At 39.0% G+C, this 14,845-nt stretch overlaps 1 protein-coding gene across 2 annotated transcripts in view; it reads right to left on the reverse strand.

Moving 5' to 3' along the window:
- Positions 1 to 204: 204 nt before the first annotated feature.
- Positions 205 to 14,845, reverse strand: part of BAZ1A (bromodomain adjacent to zinc finger domain 1A) — a 66,859-nt gene continuing 52,218 nt past the window's right edge. The window contains exons 22-28 of one of the 2 annotated variants that reach the window (XM_072865321.1): positions 10,303 to 10,383; positions 7,405 to 7,652; positions 7,074 to 7,300; positions 5,358 to 5,842; positions 4,110 to 4,255; positions 1,802 to 1,889; positions 205 to 1,228 (exon numbers count right to left, since the gene is read on the reverse strand). In XM_072865321.1, the coding sequence (XP_072721422.1) occupies positions 1,038 to 1,228; positions 1,802 to 1,889; positions 4,110 to 4,255; positions 5,358 to 5,842; positions 7,074 to 7,300; positions 7,405 to 7,652; positions 10,303 to 10,383 (1,466 nt within the window). In that variant the 3' untranslated portion in view covers positions 205 to 1,037. The remainder of the gene's footprint in view (positions 1,229 to 1,801; positions 1,890 to 4,109; positions 4,256 to 5,357; positions 5,843 to 7,073; positions 7,301 to 7,404; positions 7,653 to 10,302; positions 10,384 to 14,845) is intronic. The other variant, XM_072865322.1, reaches the window with a different exon arrangement.

Below are 14,845 nucleotides of genomic sequence, written 5' to 3' on the forward strand. Positions count from 1 at the left end.
CTTACATTACTCCTTACATACTGATGAACATTTGCATCACTCAGAGAACAGGTATCACACTGGCTGCAGCTGCCAAAAATGCTGGTTGAGGTACTCACATTGAAACCAAGTTCTGCTGTGTTCTCTCCAGCAACTTGTCCCAGTAAATTAGTGGGGAAGATGGTGTAGCAGTATAACTCAAAAGGAAATGCCAGAAGCTCAAAATACTTCGAAAAATGTGTCATTTTATTTGTACACTTCCAAAGTTGTACGTAGAAACTTATAGTACAGTCCTGTAAATTTACTCATTGCTAGAAGAACTGCCAGGGACAGGGGAAGGTATTTATTGATTGATCATCAAGTTAGAGGGGAATAAACAAACAAAAAAAAACCCCACCAGACTGGAAAAAAATTTAAAAAGTTATGGAACTCTTTTTTGTTGTTTTTAATCCCCAAGTACAAATTTTATAAATACAAAACAAATTCACAAATTACTTTGAATGCTAAATAAATATCTACTTAATAAACTCAGACTGAATACCTCCAGCCAGCACTGGTACAGTACTTAAAAGATATGCAATTGTACTCATTCATGTGTAGTGTTGAGAAGATATGCTCAAACAAGTTTTAAACATACACACAGTTTCTTCAACTGTGCTACAGCAGAAGATTTTATCTGAGTTGATAAAGCCCTCAATACCACAGCTCCTACAAAATCTAGAGGATGAAACAAGGTCATTTGGTGCAGGAAAAAACAATGTACTTCTGGAAGATATTTGGACACATGAATGTATTAAAAATGTACAAAACCTCTGTAAACCAGTACTGTATCCAGTACATCTATCAAAATTATTAGACACTGAATAAAACTGTAGCAAAGGTAATCTTTCCTACGTTCTCCTGAGTGCTTAATATTACATTGAGAATATAGTGCAGGCCACACTTCAAGGTGGTTAAACAGTTGTTATTGCTTTATACAGGTATGACGACTGCGTGATTTAACATTTCATTTTAATGAACATAACAGATTCCCTCAAAAATCCTTTGGAAGGCAGAGGTTAGATTCGTGACTTCTTTGCCGCGGGAGCGGTGTGGTCCACATTACCAGATGTAATTGGAAGTCCAAGCTTTTGAGCCTGAATGTGGAAGAAAGCTTGAAGTCTAGTTCCAGCTTTTGCTTCACTTGTGTTACGAGGGTTGTATTCAAAGCAGTTTGAAAACATCAGCTCAATGTCTTCAATGAATTCCGCTAGTAAATAAAAAGTAAATAAATTAATTTAACATGTCTCAAGTCATCAGAGAGCAGTATGATAAAGCAGTATGACCACTGAATTAGTACAGTGATCCTACAGTGAGTTGCAACACAAAATTGTCTTTACATGTGTCAAGTTTCTATCATTATATTAGGGGAGTACCATGTAAACATTCTTAAATTGCTCTGATTATCAATAAAGGAAATAAGTCTCAAGCAGTAACAACAGTACCTTTTCTAAATATTTCAGTGTCACTCACTGACAAAGGCTTGAGAAGTTACCAGCAGTTTCTCAGCTGCTCATTTCTTATCTATCTGTACATCGTGTATTTTGGTAGTAAAAGAACTATGTTCAACAAATCTTATTTAAAAAATATTAGTAAATGCTCTTTTAAAAAACAAAACAAAAACAAACAAACAAAAAAAAAACAAAACAAGAAACACCACAAAATCCCAAACCAAGCACAATTGCAGCTTTCTAATCCTCTGACACAGCTCTATTTTAGGACAAGAATTTATTTTAAAGAGACAGAACAGGGTCCATTACCTCTTTCAATAAATAATACTTACATGCTAACTTATATTCACATTTATTCACTTTTTCACGGATAATATTTAAGGCAATAGGTTTTTTGATGATATCATAGTAGTCTGGTACCTTTAAAAAAAAAAAGGTTTCATAGATAAATAAGTGGAAGCTTAAAGTTCTACCTATGTAAAAAAATTAAGCAAATCATGCATTAGCAGAAAGCATTTTGGTTTTGTTTTTAAATAAACAGAGGAGTCTCAAGCAACCACCTCCATTTCCTGAACTGAATATTAGTTTTCAGGTATTGCTTTTCCATGGTTTGTATCATTAAAGTAGCAGACCACAACAAACATTAGCTAGCAATTCAATGAATAAATCTAATCCTAAATACCATGTGAACAACTGTAAGAAAATTGCATGAGCAGATAAGCATTATGGCGTTCCAGCTATTCCCATCTGTCAAGCGCAAACATTATGTCCAAGAATTTAAAACTTTTCATTTTCCTGTAACATATTACAATATTAAAAGCTCCTTAATAATGAGGAATGGCCATTTTTACTCCACTACCATTCACCATCTTGCAGTCCTGCAAGAGAAATGAAATCCTGAGATTCCATTTAGTTGTGTTGAAGAGAAGGTAGTGAACCTTTCTGTAGCAAGTAGGACGCAGCACACAAGTACCAGAGATAAACAGCCACTCAGAACAGTGTTCATGTGATAAAAGTGAGGGGAGGAAAAGGACTGCTTAACCCTTAAGGGCACTGATCATTTTGATCACAGATTTTGAATTCCAGGTAAGCACCAAGCTTAGGGTGACTCTGTCTCACTCACAAAGTAGGGCAGGGGGGCGAAATAAAAAGATATCGGATCCAAATTTGACTTTTTTTTTTTTTTTTTTTTTTTTTTTACAAGAAAAGATACCCACATGCACCATCATGTATGTTTTAAAACCAAGTTCTTGGTTATGGCCTGTAACTTTACTATATCAAGTGCAACCTGCAAATGAACCTAGAGAAAGCATTAGTAGAGAAACAGAATTAGAGTGACACATTTTTCATTCCTGTCCATTTAGGAGTGCTGTTTACATAAGTACTAAAAAGAAAGGTGATCTTCTTTCTAGCTTATGTGCACTGATCATTCAATGTATTCTTTACATTGTCTTAAAGGCAGCAAAGTTTAAACCAAAATTTCTACCATGATGAAGAAAATTTCAGTCACTCAGGTATGGATTTTTCTTTCCAAACTATACAGAGACCATCCCTTAGTGACTGATTCAGGCAAACCCGAATGCACTGAATTCTAGCAGTTTCTTTTCAGGATCAAAATTAAGTTGAATTCTCCATCCCTCCTTAAGAAGCTTCCTTGCATTCACCAGATTCTTGCACTTTCCAGTGTAACTCCTGTACTCTAGTGGGCAGATTCTAGCCTCCGTTTCATTCAAAATTCCTCTCCTCCTCCTCCGCACATACATCTTTCATTCATATTTGTACATCACTCTTTTTGTCCAGATACATTAATCCTTCCAGCTATCTGTGACTCTGAATTCAGAGTTTCAAGTCTTCATTTAACAGCTATCACTGTCAATTTTAATAGAGCACTTAAACACCGAGCTCTAGATCCTGCAGGAACGTCTGTGCAGAGTTGCTCCAGAGGGCTTGGAGAGGACAGGCACTTTGTTAGGCTAGGATAGTTCCAGCAGTGCCTTACAACTGACAAGCCAGTGCAGCCTGCAGAAGAGCAGACGTGCTTTGGGAACTTTTATTGTAATACAAGCCTCTAAAGCAGTGCTTACTTTGGGTACCTACTTTACCATCAAGTATTTTAAAATCTAAACAAGAGGGAAATTAAATTAAGAACTAAGCTACGAAATCATCTTTTTACTGCATTATAGTTAACATCAGCATGAAGTTGTTCCTACCTTGTTATTTTATTGCAGGTCTGTTCTCAAAATACCTTTGCATAAACTGAAGATGAATTAAACTAATTAATTAATAACCATAAGCTTACCTTTAGCAGTCCTGTGCTCTGGTTGGGGTTTTTTTTTGGTTTTTTTGTAGGGTTTCTTTTTTTTTGGGGGGGTGTTTGTGTTGGGTTTTTTTCCCCCCAAATCACAGCATTTCACATTTTTAAATGCTTGATGGCAAGCATATTTACAATCTTCCCAATAACATGTCAATTGGAAAAGTTATTTCTGGCACCAAATATCTGAGCTGAAATGCAAGAGTTCTCCTGAATCCCATTGCTTAGCTGTATCCCCCTGTTTGGGCAATGCTATAAAATCCCAAGTTTCACTGGCAGCAAACAGTATTCTCAACCATTATCATTCCCTCTACAGTTCTATCAGTTACCTGGATTTTGGAAACCAGTTTCATGAAAGGCCAGCTGTCATCATGTCGTACCAGTTCCACTACGAGTTGTTCAAAAGCTGAGAGTTCATGGACTCCCCCTTGACGTCCTGAACTTCTCCTGTTCAATGAGGTTTGAGGAGATGATTCTGGGGAAAAAAAAAAAAAAACAAACCCAACCCCACCAGATAAAATAAAAACCTGACAAGTAAAATAAAATTTTAAAAAATAATTAAAAAAGGCAAACCACCATTACTCTTGGGTACTAAAACTGTAGCTTGAGGGCACGACTCATGTAGTTTGGCTGCAGGTATTAACTATACTACAGCCTTGTTACTAACCACTAAACATCTCTCTTGCCGTACAAGATACTAAGCACCAGGACTTTGCTGGGTTCCTCCTCCATTCTCCTTCATCGCATTAATTTTGGAAAGGATTTTTTCACTGATTTCAATTTTAAAACATTTTGTTAAACACTTAAAGAAAAGCCTTATTAGAGAAAACAAGAATAAGCTGCCTGCTCATAACTTTTACTTCCACAAAACCTCTATTGAGAGTGGTTTTATCTGCTTTCAAGAGTAGTCAGCAGGGTAGTTAGAGGATAAGCCCAGAAACTCCCAATGGTGAAGGACAGAAATGGTGCGGAATACAAGGCTGCCACACTGGAGTGCAAGCTCTTTGACAGTCTCACACTGGGTCCTTTTTGTTTTTGAAAGGTTATTGTAGCTTTCCAAGTATTTCCCTACCATCAAATACTTGGTATTAGCTTAACAAGCAAGGACACTACTAGCCCTATACCAGATAGATGACATTTTTCTTCTGGTAGCAGTTTCTTGTTGTACATGTGTATTGCCAATTTCACTACCTTGCCTACATCTGTGTTCTTCACTGTTTAACTCTTTAATAAAACAAAACCATAAAAGCTATAAGTAAACATTTGCATGGGTTAAGGCATAAATATCACTTTCACATTTTCTAACCACTTATTAGCAATTGCTCCATAGTGTGCGCAAATATGAAATTTCAAATATGGATATGATAAATCTCCTTGGCAAATTAAGTATTTGTTCTTTAAATGACTGAAATTTTTGTTAAGGCTCACTTCTGTCACTGCAAAAGAAGGGAACTGTCTTGTTGGAAGTGGTAAAAATGCCTTCAACCACCACTTCTAGTCTCCTTGCTCTACCACACAAATATTTTAGCAAGGAATAGAACATGGTTTTCATTCTGGACAAAAAGCATTTCTCTAACCTGTAGATTGTCGTTTCCTGCCTCTTCTCTTGGGTTCAGTAACAGGAAGAGAAAGCTTTGAAGCAGAAACTGGATACTTCCTAAGCCGTTCGTTTGAGTCTGCGGTATCAACGATTCTAAAGCCAAGAGAATTGGAAGGGCTGTTTTCCAGTGTGTTATCAGCATTCTTTCTTCCTCTTCGTCTTCTTCGAGGACCAAGTAATTCCACGAATACATCTGCTTGTAATGAACTTTGGCTCTGACGAGTGGTCCGGCTATTAAGTCTTAAAGAAGGCTTTGTCACTGATGGAGGGGCTGATTTTACCTTTCTTAAACCCCTTCGGGTAACTTTAGATGGAGATTCAGTTTGCTTAGGTGTGTTTTGCTGACTCCGAGAAGCATATCTTGCCTGACGCTGGCTGTTCCGACTTGAGAACGGATTGTTGAGTTTGGCTGCTCTCATTTTTAATGGAAATTTGACCTGCGGTCTTCCTTGTTTTGATGGGCTACAAAAAGTGAACAATTATGTTTATTTATCCCAAAATTCCATTCCTCTCTTTTCCCTCAGTTTTCTAATTCAGTATGTAAAAAACCCAACCATTTAAGGTTGGACTGGTAAGCAGCTGGCTTTCAAGCTGATGCACTCATCCAATTACCATTATCTTAAATACTGCTCTGAAGTCTCTTAATGAAATATTATGTGGAGCAAGTACTTTAAAGAAATGCTCAGAATTCTGATCACCCTTGCAGCTTGTGCAATACAAATGCATTAATTGGAGCACCAGCTATCAAATTCTTTAAATCACTTATTTCTCACAGCAACTGTAACTACTAGGATTTTTAAACAATATTATCAGCTACATAAATAAACTACAGTGCTAAACCACTAAGTATAAAAGTTATGCTCTAGTCAGGGTTTATAACTAATACTCAAGACTCTCCTTCCGTTACAGGAGAGGAGATCCCAGAGATAAATTCACTTCTTAAGGAGATCCAAGTTCTCTCCAAGTACTGAATCGCAACTGTCAGAGCTGCAAATAATCTTGCTTCAGTCAGTTCAAAAGACTGTACCAAAAAGAAGAAAAATATTCCAAGATCAGGAAAGTTTCCTTCAACTTTTACACTCCTGGCATGTGTATCAAATCCACCACTTTACTGAAAATTATCACATTGGATTATTCAGTTGTTGGGGGGGGGAGGGGGGGGCGTTTGGTTGGCTTGAGGGTGGTGGTAGTGTGTTGGGGGTTTGTTTTGTTTTGTTTTTCTTAAAACAGCTACTGCAAAAGTCCTCAAGTCCTCCCAATGTCACATAGCCTCTGACAAGTGACCTTGTCTTCCCTAACGTTCCAATACCTACTGTATGCATCTAGTCCCCCAAAATTCAAAACTGGACACAGACAACTCCAGGCTTTCTCCAGAAAATCTTTACTGTTCGAAACTCTCACCACTTTATATTCAAACCGTAGCTGTACAGAACTGCTACTCTGATGGCCATCTCTCATCCACACATCCAAGGCTGGAATTTTCATCCTGAAAAGTGAGTCTAAGTCCCATGGACCTAACTTTTGTTAACATTAAACTCATCAGTAAGAGACAAATTCATAACAAGCTGCAATTTTTTTAATAAACATCTTTTTCAGACTGGATTTTCAAGATATGTCCTTATGTGAACAATTACTCCATCTAGTAAACAAGATGATATTTCAGTAGGAAACCACTTTAACAGATTCTGTTTACCTTATCTCTTCTTCCTCTTGAGATTCATCCTCCTCATCTTGCTCTTCTTCATAATGCTCTTCCTCACTTTGTCCCATTTCATAATAGTTTGCCTCTTCTTCCCCTCCTCCTAGTCGTTCAGCAGTCTCTTCATCACTTTCCACAGAAGGTCTCTGTCTGGAGGAGAGGCGTCTAGAGCGCTGTTTTGGTCGGCACTCTGGACAAAACCAGTCTCCTTCAGGAATGACCTAGAAACAAAGAAAAAAAAAAAAAGCATTAGTAATATGCAATTAAGTCATAAGAACTACTCAAGTTTTGTGTGAATATGAAGCAATTCTTTTTCCTCAGGTACCTTGAGCTTGGGCCTGATACAGTAAGTATGATAGCCTCGATCGCAGCCATCACACAGCACCATGCTTTCTGCATCGCCTTTCTTTCGACACACTTTACAGCGAGCATTGAGGATGGACTTTGACCAGATGACACTTCGATCCAATGTAGACAAATGAAGGAAGACTTGAGACAAGCTGGTAGAAGAAAGAAGCGACTCTCTCCAGCGATCCAAAACTGTTTTATAGGATCGTCCACCATCACTGGCATCTTCCATTAAAGAAGGGGATTAAAAAAAGAAAAAAAAGAAAAAGCAGGATGATCAAGCTTATTTTTCAAACATCCAGGTTATTCTAGACTATGAGGTAAGGCTCTGACTTCCAAACAGATAGCAGTAATAAACTGGGATAATATTATAACCTTTGTTTTATCTCTTCAATACTTGAATATTTCTTCCTTAGTTTCCAAGCTGCTGAAGCCGTAAGATTTTAGTCTTAAATACCAATTCAACTTAGAACTTGACATACACACGACATGACTAAGACATAAAAGTCTTACTCAGATGCCAACCTGGAAACCTAACAATTTGATGATTCAATTTATAAACTATAAATGAAGATTACTTAAGATTAAAAAAAAAAAAAAAAAATCACACTCGCAATTTACTTTCCCTTGTATGTACATTTTGAAATCCCAAAATATTTACATTTAAAGAAAGTACCTGGCATTAAACAGAGACTTCACTGTCAAAAAACAGCTTAAAGGGCTCTTCTCACCCGCACTTGCCCCTGCCCCGGTATAGTCTAGCAGACATTCTTCAGCCCTCTCCCCATGCATCAATGCCTTTATTCCTGCCTGCACCCCACCTTCACAGGAACCTGCACACCTGTGTGGTTAACCAGATTGGGTGACTGGTCCAACTGAAATATAACTGGTTTATTGATAACTTATAAGCAATGTAGCACACATGAATCTGTGGTACACACCTAGTGGCAAACCAAGTGAGACCCGGGATCCTAATTAAGTTAGAAATAAATGGGGAGTGGGGGGGCAGGGGTGGAAAGTTATATTGTATTTTCAAACAGGTTTGGTTTGCAACCCAGGCCACTGAAGCGGCCAGGCAAATACACACGCAGAATAGCGAGGGGGCCAGTACCAAATGGGAATGAGCAGCTGGGAATTACAGAAGCAAGTGAGCTGTTTGAGGAGCTAGAGAATGAGAAGGTATAAATTACACCCGGCACTGCTGCTGCTGAGCAGGAAGGGAATTTCTTTATGAATGTTGAAAGCTATTTCTTGCATTTTAAAGCAAAAAGGTTTAAGGAGAGGAAGAGACAATACATCAGTACTTTTGATTATAGAAATGTCCACAGATTTCCCTTCTAAAAGTGATAGTCCAGTTATTACTGTGTGATCTCTAGCTGATTAATGATGCACTCCAGTATAAAATGCCACCTTGCCTGCTGCACTAGTCACAGTGGGCACAGGAATGGCCTACGATCCACCTGTCTGCCAAATGTTTTCTCCTCAGGAATAGGAAGAGAAAATATCTAATAACAAATACAATGAAAGAACAAAAATGAGACTAATTTCTCTCCTGGCAAGGCACTTCTGCCTTCTCATCAGCTGGCTGCCAGGATTTGCCTAATCTTGCATACATTTGCATTGGCAGCAAGCAGCACAAGAGAAGCAATGGGAGAAGGCAGAGGATAAACAGGCAATGCAGCTTCATAAATAAAATATAGCCACTCCTGAACTGGAAATACAAATCTGGATTTCCTAAAATTTCCTATTACTTGGTCCTTAGGTTTCCCGTCTCAAGTTCAGTCTTACTAAGGATAGTGGACAAGGTCCTTTTCACAGCACTGCAGTATATCTCTCAATGCATTTTTTAAAATTCAGTAAGAAGAATATTATAACTGCTTGTCAGGACACTAGAATCTAACATGAGACCCACTTCAGTTCTCAGTTCTGCTGCAGATTTCTACTATAACTCTGGCAAAGACACTTATCTTAAGTGTATATATAGTTTGGCAAGCATTTCTTTTGCTGACAATGGCAGCTCGAGCATCATTACTTCTTTTGGTAGTTATTTCTAGCCTGGATTGGTTCACCAATATAGTTCATCACACACAACAAATACTTGCACTGCAAAATGGCAGTTGCAATATAGAGATAGAAATTACTGACCACGACCTGCTTCAGCACGTCCTGCTGCTGAAACACTCCAAACGACACCCGCTGTTTCAGATCTCAATTTGTAAAATAAGAATAACAATTTTTTCTTCCATCCATCATCTTTCTCATTTATATTGTTAACTTGGAGGGAGAAACAGCCTCTTCCTTTGTGTCTGAGCAGCTCTACATTGCGCAGTGGGATACCCCTCTGTCAGCTAAGCCCTCCAAGCCTTGCTACAATGCAAATGAAGTTGTTTGACAGATCTATGCACTCATCTTTCAATAGCTAATTGAGTTCAGGGAAGGGTTTTCCATTTTAGTATTTCTAGAAAGGATATGCAGTTGTACAATGCTGCGAAGTTTCAACACCACATTCCCCCCCCGCCCCCCCCCAAAAAAAAACCCACCCACAAAACTGAACTACAAATGGGGGCATTAAAAGAAAGCAGGGGGGGGAGATTATGTGAACATGCAGATTTCTGTCCCGAAGTGATAAAAAGAAAATACAGTTCTTTATCTCTGGTTGCAGAAAACGGAATTTTTTTAAATTTTATTTTATTTTAATCTTTGAGCTGCATTTGTTTAACTACCCATGTTTAAAGCTTTGGCTTCAATAATCACAATTCCTTCAATGTAAGGAACTGACTACAAAATTATTAAAGTTAAAAAAAAAAAAAGAAAACCTGAGAAAATATTCAATACTTTCTAATTGTAAGCAATACAAGTAACATTTAAAATTTACCATCTCTCTGACTAGTCTTGTCTTCCACTCTCTTCCTCTTTTTATCCCCCCAGTGGTTCCTTTTATCATCTTCTGCATTACCTAACATTAAATTCACAAAGTTATTTCAAATACCTTTTTGAAGCATAGCGGATTATTTTTTAATTAATTTTTATAATCCCTACTTGTGTAGTCTAAAAATGTAACTAGAACAGTGTTTCCCAACATGTGCATGTGGAAAAAGGTAGGCAGGGAAGGGTAAGAGAATAATGTGCATGGAGGAATTGCACATCCCAGCATTTACTTTGACTCCCACTACAAACAGAAGGCTTAAACTGAAAGCTCTTAAACCTACCCTCCCTCACCTTTCTGTCCATCTCCAGTACAAATGGCTATAGGAGCAGCTTACTGACCACAGGTTTCTCTCTCAGCAAGCAACTTGCCTGGCCTATGCTACCACAAGCCTCCTAACATCTCAAAAATATAGCCAGTTTATGGGCACAGCCCTCAAGGACCAAGAGAACTAGCTCGTCTGTCCATGTGAAACGACGTACTTCAGATATTTTTGTGCAGGAGTGTTCTTGAGTATTAAAATGATGAAATTACTCTCCCAGAAAGTAAGAGCCATAGTAAACCTCATCTGCTGCAAATGCAAGGTACCTTCTTTGAAAACAAAAATTCTTCATCAGAAAAAAAGCCCACTTCCACCTTCGCTGCCTCTGCTCATGAAACTCCGCAGGGAAGTAATGAAAGCACGAGAACAAAGCATGCATATATACTAATCCTATCCCAGTTCACTGCTGGAAGATGTCTGATGCTATTATGAGGAGGACAATTATAAATAGAAAAGGAAACAACTTTGGGAGAAGAGGAAACAAAAATAATCAAAATCTAGAAAGAAAGGAATGGAACAAAGACAAGCAAAAAGGAGCGAAAAAGCTGTATTTTTTTTTTTTGTCCCGCAAGAAGTACATGGCACAAGTTAAAAAGGAAGTAAATGGTTCCCAGTATCAGTCACAAAGGTGCTCCCATGAATTAGAATCCAACCTTTCGTATGGAAATCTGAAGGATGCTTAATGACTGAAGTCCTGCACTAGTGCAGAAGGCAGGGTTTTTTTGTGGCTGCCTCACTGAACTCCAGGGCAACCAAAGCACTTCATAATTTTATACCTCAATTTTCACATCTATGTAACAGGAATGATGAGACCTACTTCTCCACTGCAAAGTATTTTGAAATGTAAGGAAAAGTAATTTATAATAACAAAGAAGCAAAATCTGCAATAAAAATTGCTTGTATTTCTTCCCCCTCAAACATATTTTTTTGTCTGAGAAGTAGCAATTCAGAGTTTCCAAGCAGCTATTTAAAAAAAAAAAGGAAGAAAGAAAAATAAGCGTTTTTTACATCTTAACTCAGAATTTTTGCAGGAAAAACATGTACTGCAAGCTGCACCCCCCTTTTTGTGATTCTCCCCAAACATTACCTTGGGCTGGACTGAAGGAAGAAAACCACATTTTCATAGCTAATGTGTAATGAACGGATTTCTAAACCACAATTCATAATTAAGAAAGGCATACAATTCAAGTCATGTTACATTTAATCACCAGACAACAGAAGATTAGCAGCCATCTAGCAGCTCTGCAAGGCAGAGGGTGCTGTTTCTGGGGTTTCTGCATCTCTTTTTGCATTGCTATCTCCTGTGTCAGTCTTTTCTTGCTCTTCCACTCGAATATTTGGTATGCACCTCAACTCTAAACTTATCAGAATCACCAGCGAGGCTCTTGGCAGCCTGATAGAGCCTGAGAACAAAAAGGGAGCAGAGAGGAGCAGCTGGTCCTTTTATTGCTGTGCTGGGTCCCTTTGTCTGCTCTGCACCCTGGAGGCCACCGGGATAAACTTGCCAGTGACTGCAGTGAATTTCACTGCGCTGTCTTTAGTACTAGAAGCTGTAAATAGAGTGAAAACTAAAAATTGTTAAGTATGCCTTCATTCCCTAATAGGGCCAGAGCACAGTGAAGGGCGGGGGGAGAGGGAAAGAAATTCCGCAGTGAACACAACCGAAATAATGGCAAAAACAAAGCACGTTCAGTTTGGTTTTAAGCAGAAATGCAGGGGTACTTTTTTTACCAAAAGCGTTCCCCTGTACTGCTACCAAAACAGAACGCCTAGCACTTGCTTGACTTCCAATGTTTTTACTGCAGTGGTAATTAAATCGGCCTAAAAAGTTGGGTTTGTCAGGTTTAACATTAGAAACAGATATGCAGGCATTTTGTCTAGGGGATGGTTCCATTAAATAGTTGGAACAACTATTTAAATACCCCATTAGAAAAAAAATGAGTGTATGGACACAGTGATTTAAGAACAGGCAAACAAAACCAAAATACCCACAAACCAAAACCCAGTGGTTACAAACTAAAAAATAATTTCTATCATCAGAGTGCTGCTGGCCACTTCCTAGAGGGGTCAATGAACAAGAGCATCACAGCTCTCAGCGCAAGGCAGTCCCCAAGCAAGAAGCAGTGTCCACTTTTAATAAAAAGGTTTAGTAACACCTCCTTGTCAAGCTAAGTAGAAAACTTTTCTTTGCCTGTTACATATGCAAGTTGCAAACTAAGAAACAGAACTTGCTGTGGTAGCATGCAAAGACATTGTTTCCAACTGGGGAGCATAAACTGAATATAAGATTATGCAAACTTTACACTTTTGGTTTTTTAAGCATGTCTGAAACATTGAAGAGTTATATCCAGAAAAAGCTGCATCCACAACTGCTGCTTGACCTCTAAAGTGCCCAAGTTTGCCAGATGCCTCTCAAACACACAGGCTTCCTTGACACTTTGCAGTTGCACCTTTTCGTCACGTCCAGGTTCCCCAGTCAGAGCACCTTTCATATAACTAACGGCCTAGCGGTCAGAAAGTCATCGGCAAATAGGTGTGTGTTTTAAGCTTTCTTTACTACAGAGCCACTCAAAGCTGCAGCTCCTCCAAGAGCTCACTAGCGACAAAACTAAAATCTTGCCTTCATTCAGACTCGTCTCCTGCTAAAAGAGGCCCATTACGCAATCGAAAACATGAGATGCTTGGCACCAAAGGTAAAGCAAGGAAGAGGGAACCTGACACTGTCCCTTAATGGTTAGGGCAGTAAGCCAGAGCAGAGTAGTCCTGGAATCTTTCCTGCTCCCTCAGCTATGTAGGTTATTCTATACATTACAGTAATCTTACAGCGGTACCATTTTTCAGAGCAGAAGAGATGCACAGGCACAGTATGGTAAATGAACATATGAGATTTAAGACATGCAAATCACATAAGATAGCTTTCCCTATACACTTTTTGTCACACAGTACAAAACATCTAAAGGAAAACAGGATTCCCAAGTTAAAAACAAACAGGAACCCCCCCCATCATCAAAAGGTCAGGCAAAAACATGAACCATCATTAGATTATGGCAGAGTTGGGACCACTTAAAAAAAGACACAGGAGGATTGCTAAAAAACTTTCTCTCCAATACTTCAGGGACACTTTTCTTCTTTTAGTCCTTTTCTTCTAACTCAGGATGCCCAATCTATGATTGTAACTTACTAATAGCCATAGTCTTCCCTTAAGGGCACACTGCGGTAAACTTACAGCTGCCAGCAAGATGCTGCGCCAAAATACTCCCAGAGGGAGTTTGGAAATGGAGGCATATACTGACCAATGTATTTACAACCTGCACATGCAAAGTAAATATGACAAATGCTAGATGTACTGTCAATTAACTGTCCCATGCACATGTTGTAAATCTAGTCACATAGCAGGAAATAAGCCGTATCATGCCTGGCTTGGAAAGGGCAGACATACTTGAGTTGACCAAACACTTAGCCACGTAAAGCTTTTAAACAGCTGCGGTTTAAACTACTCCTATGCGCTCCCCTTTCACCTCAGTCATTTGGTGCGTTTCCATCTTCTAGAGGTCATCACACTGATAATGAAAGCTTGTGGGAGGGAACCCATGCCTGTGTGTTGGAGCCTCTGGCACAAATCTAGCTCAAACTCATCTTCAGTGGCAACTGATACCCAGACACCAGACTCCACACAGCAGCAGCTGAGATGCAGAAACAGTTTTAGGTCAACTGTGCCATGGGGCACTAATGTCTAGTGTTAAAACACCAAAACCTGCGTTTTCACCTTAAAACTACTGCAGCAAAAATCTACCAGAGCCTAAGAATTTTGTATGCAGTCGTTATCAGAGGAGAGTATCCATTCAATCGGATGTAAAGCAGTTTGTGTTCTGGAGGACCCCTGGTATGCATCGTGCTGGTAAACCACGCTGCACTCTCGTGGGCGAGAAGTAAAGCAGTCCAGCTGAGCACAGCTCGTCCTCAGTGTGGCATCCAGAAGGCAAGCCTGGCTGAGACAGCTGCCTCGGGAAGGATGAACCACCTTTACACACTTCTCCAAGACAAAACCCCAGTACTGAATTGCAAAAGGATCCTAAGGAATCCAGAACTAAGGGATGACTGGAAAACAAAGTAACTTTATGCACTTTGGATCCCCTCTCTCACCCCTAGAGCACATCAGAGGAATTCAAG

This window comes from Ciconia boyciana, chromosome 6, assembly GCF_034638445.1.
Source record: "Ciconia boyciana chromosome 6, ASM3463844v1, whole genome shotgun sequence".
Taxonomy (NCBI): domain Eukaryota; kingdom Metazoa; phylum Chordata; class Aves; order Ciconiiformes; family Ciconiidae; genus Ciconia; species Ciconia boyciana.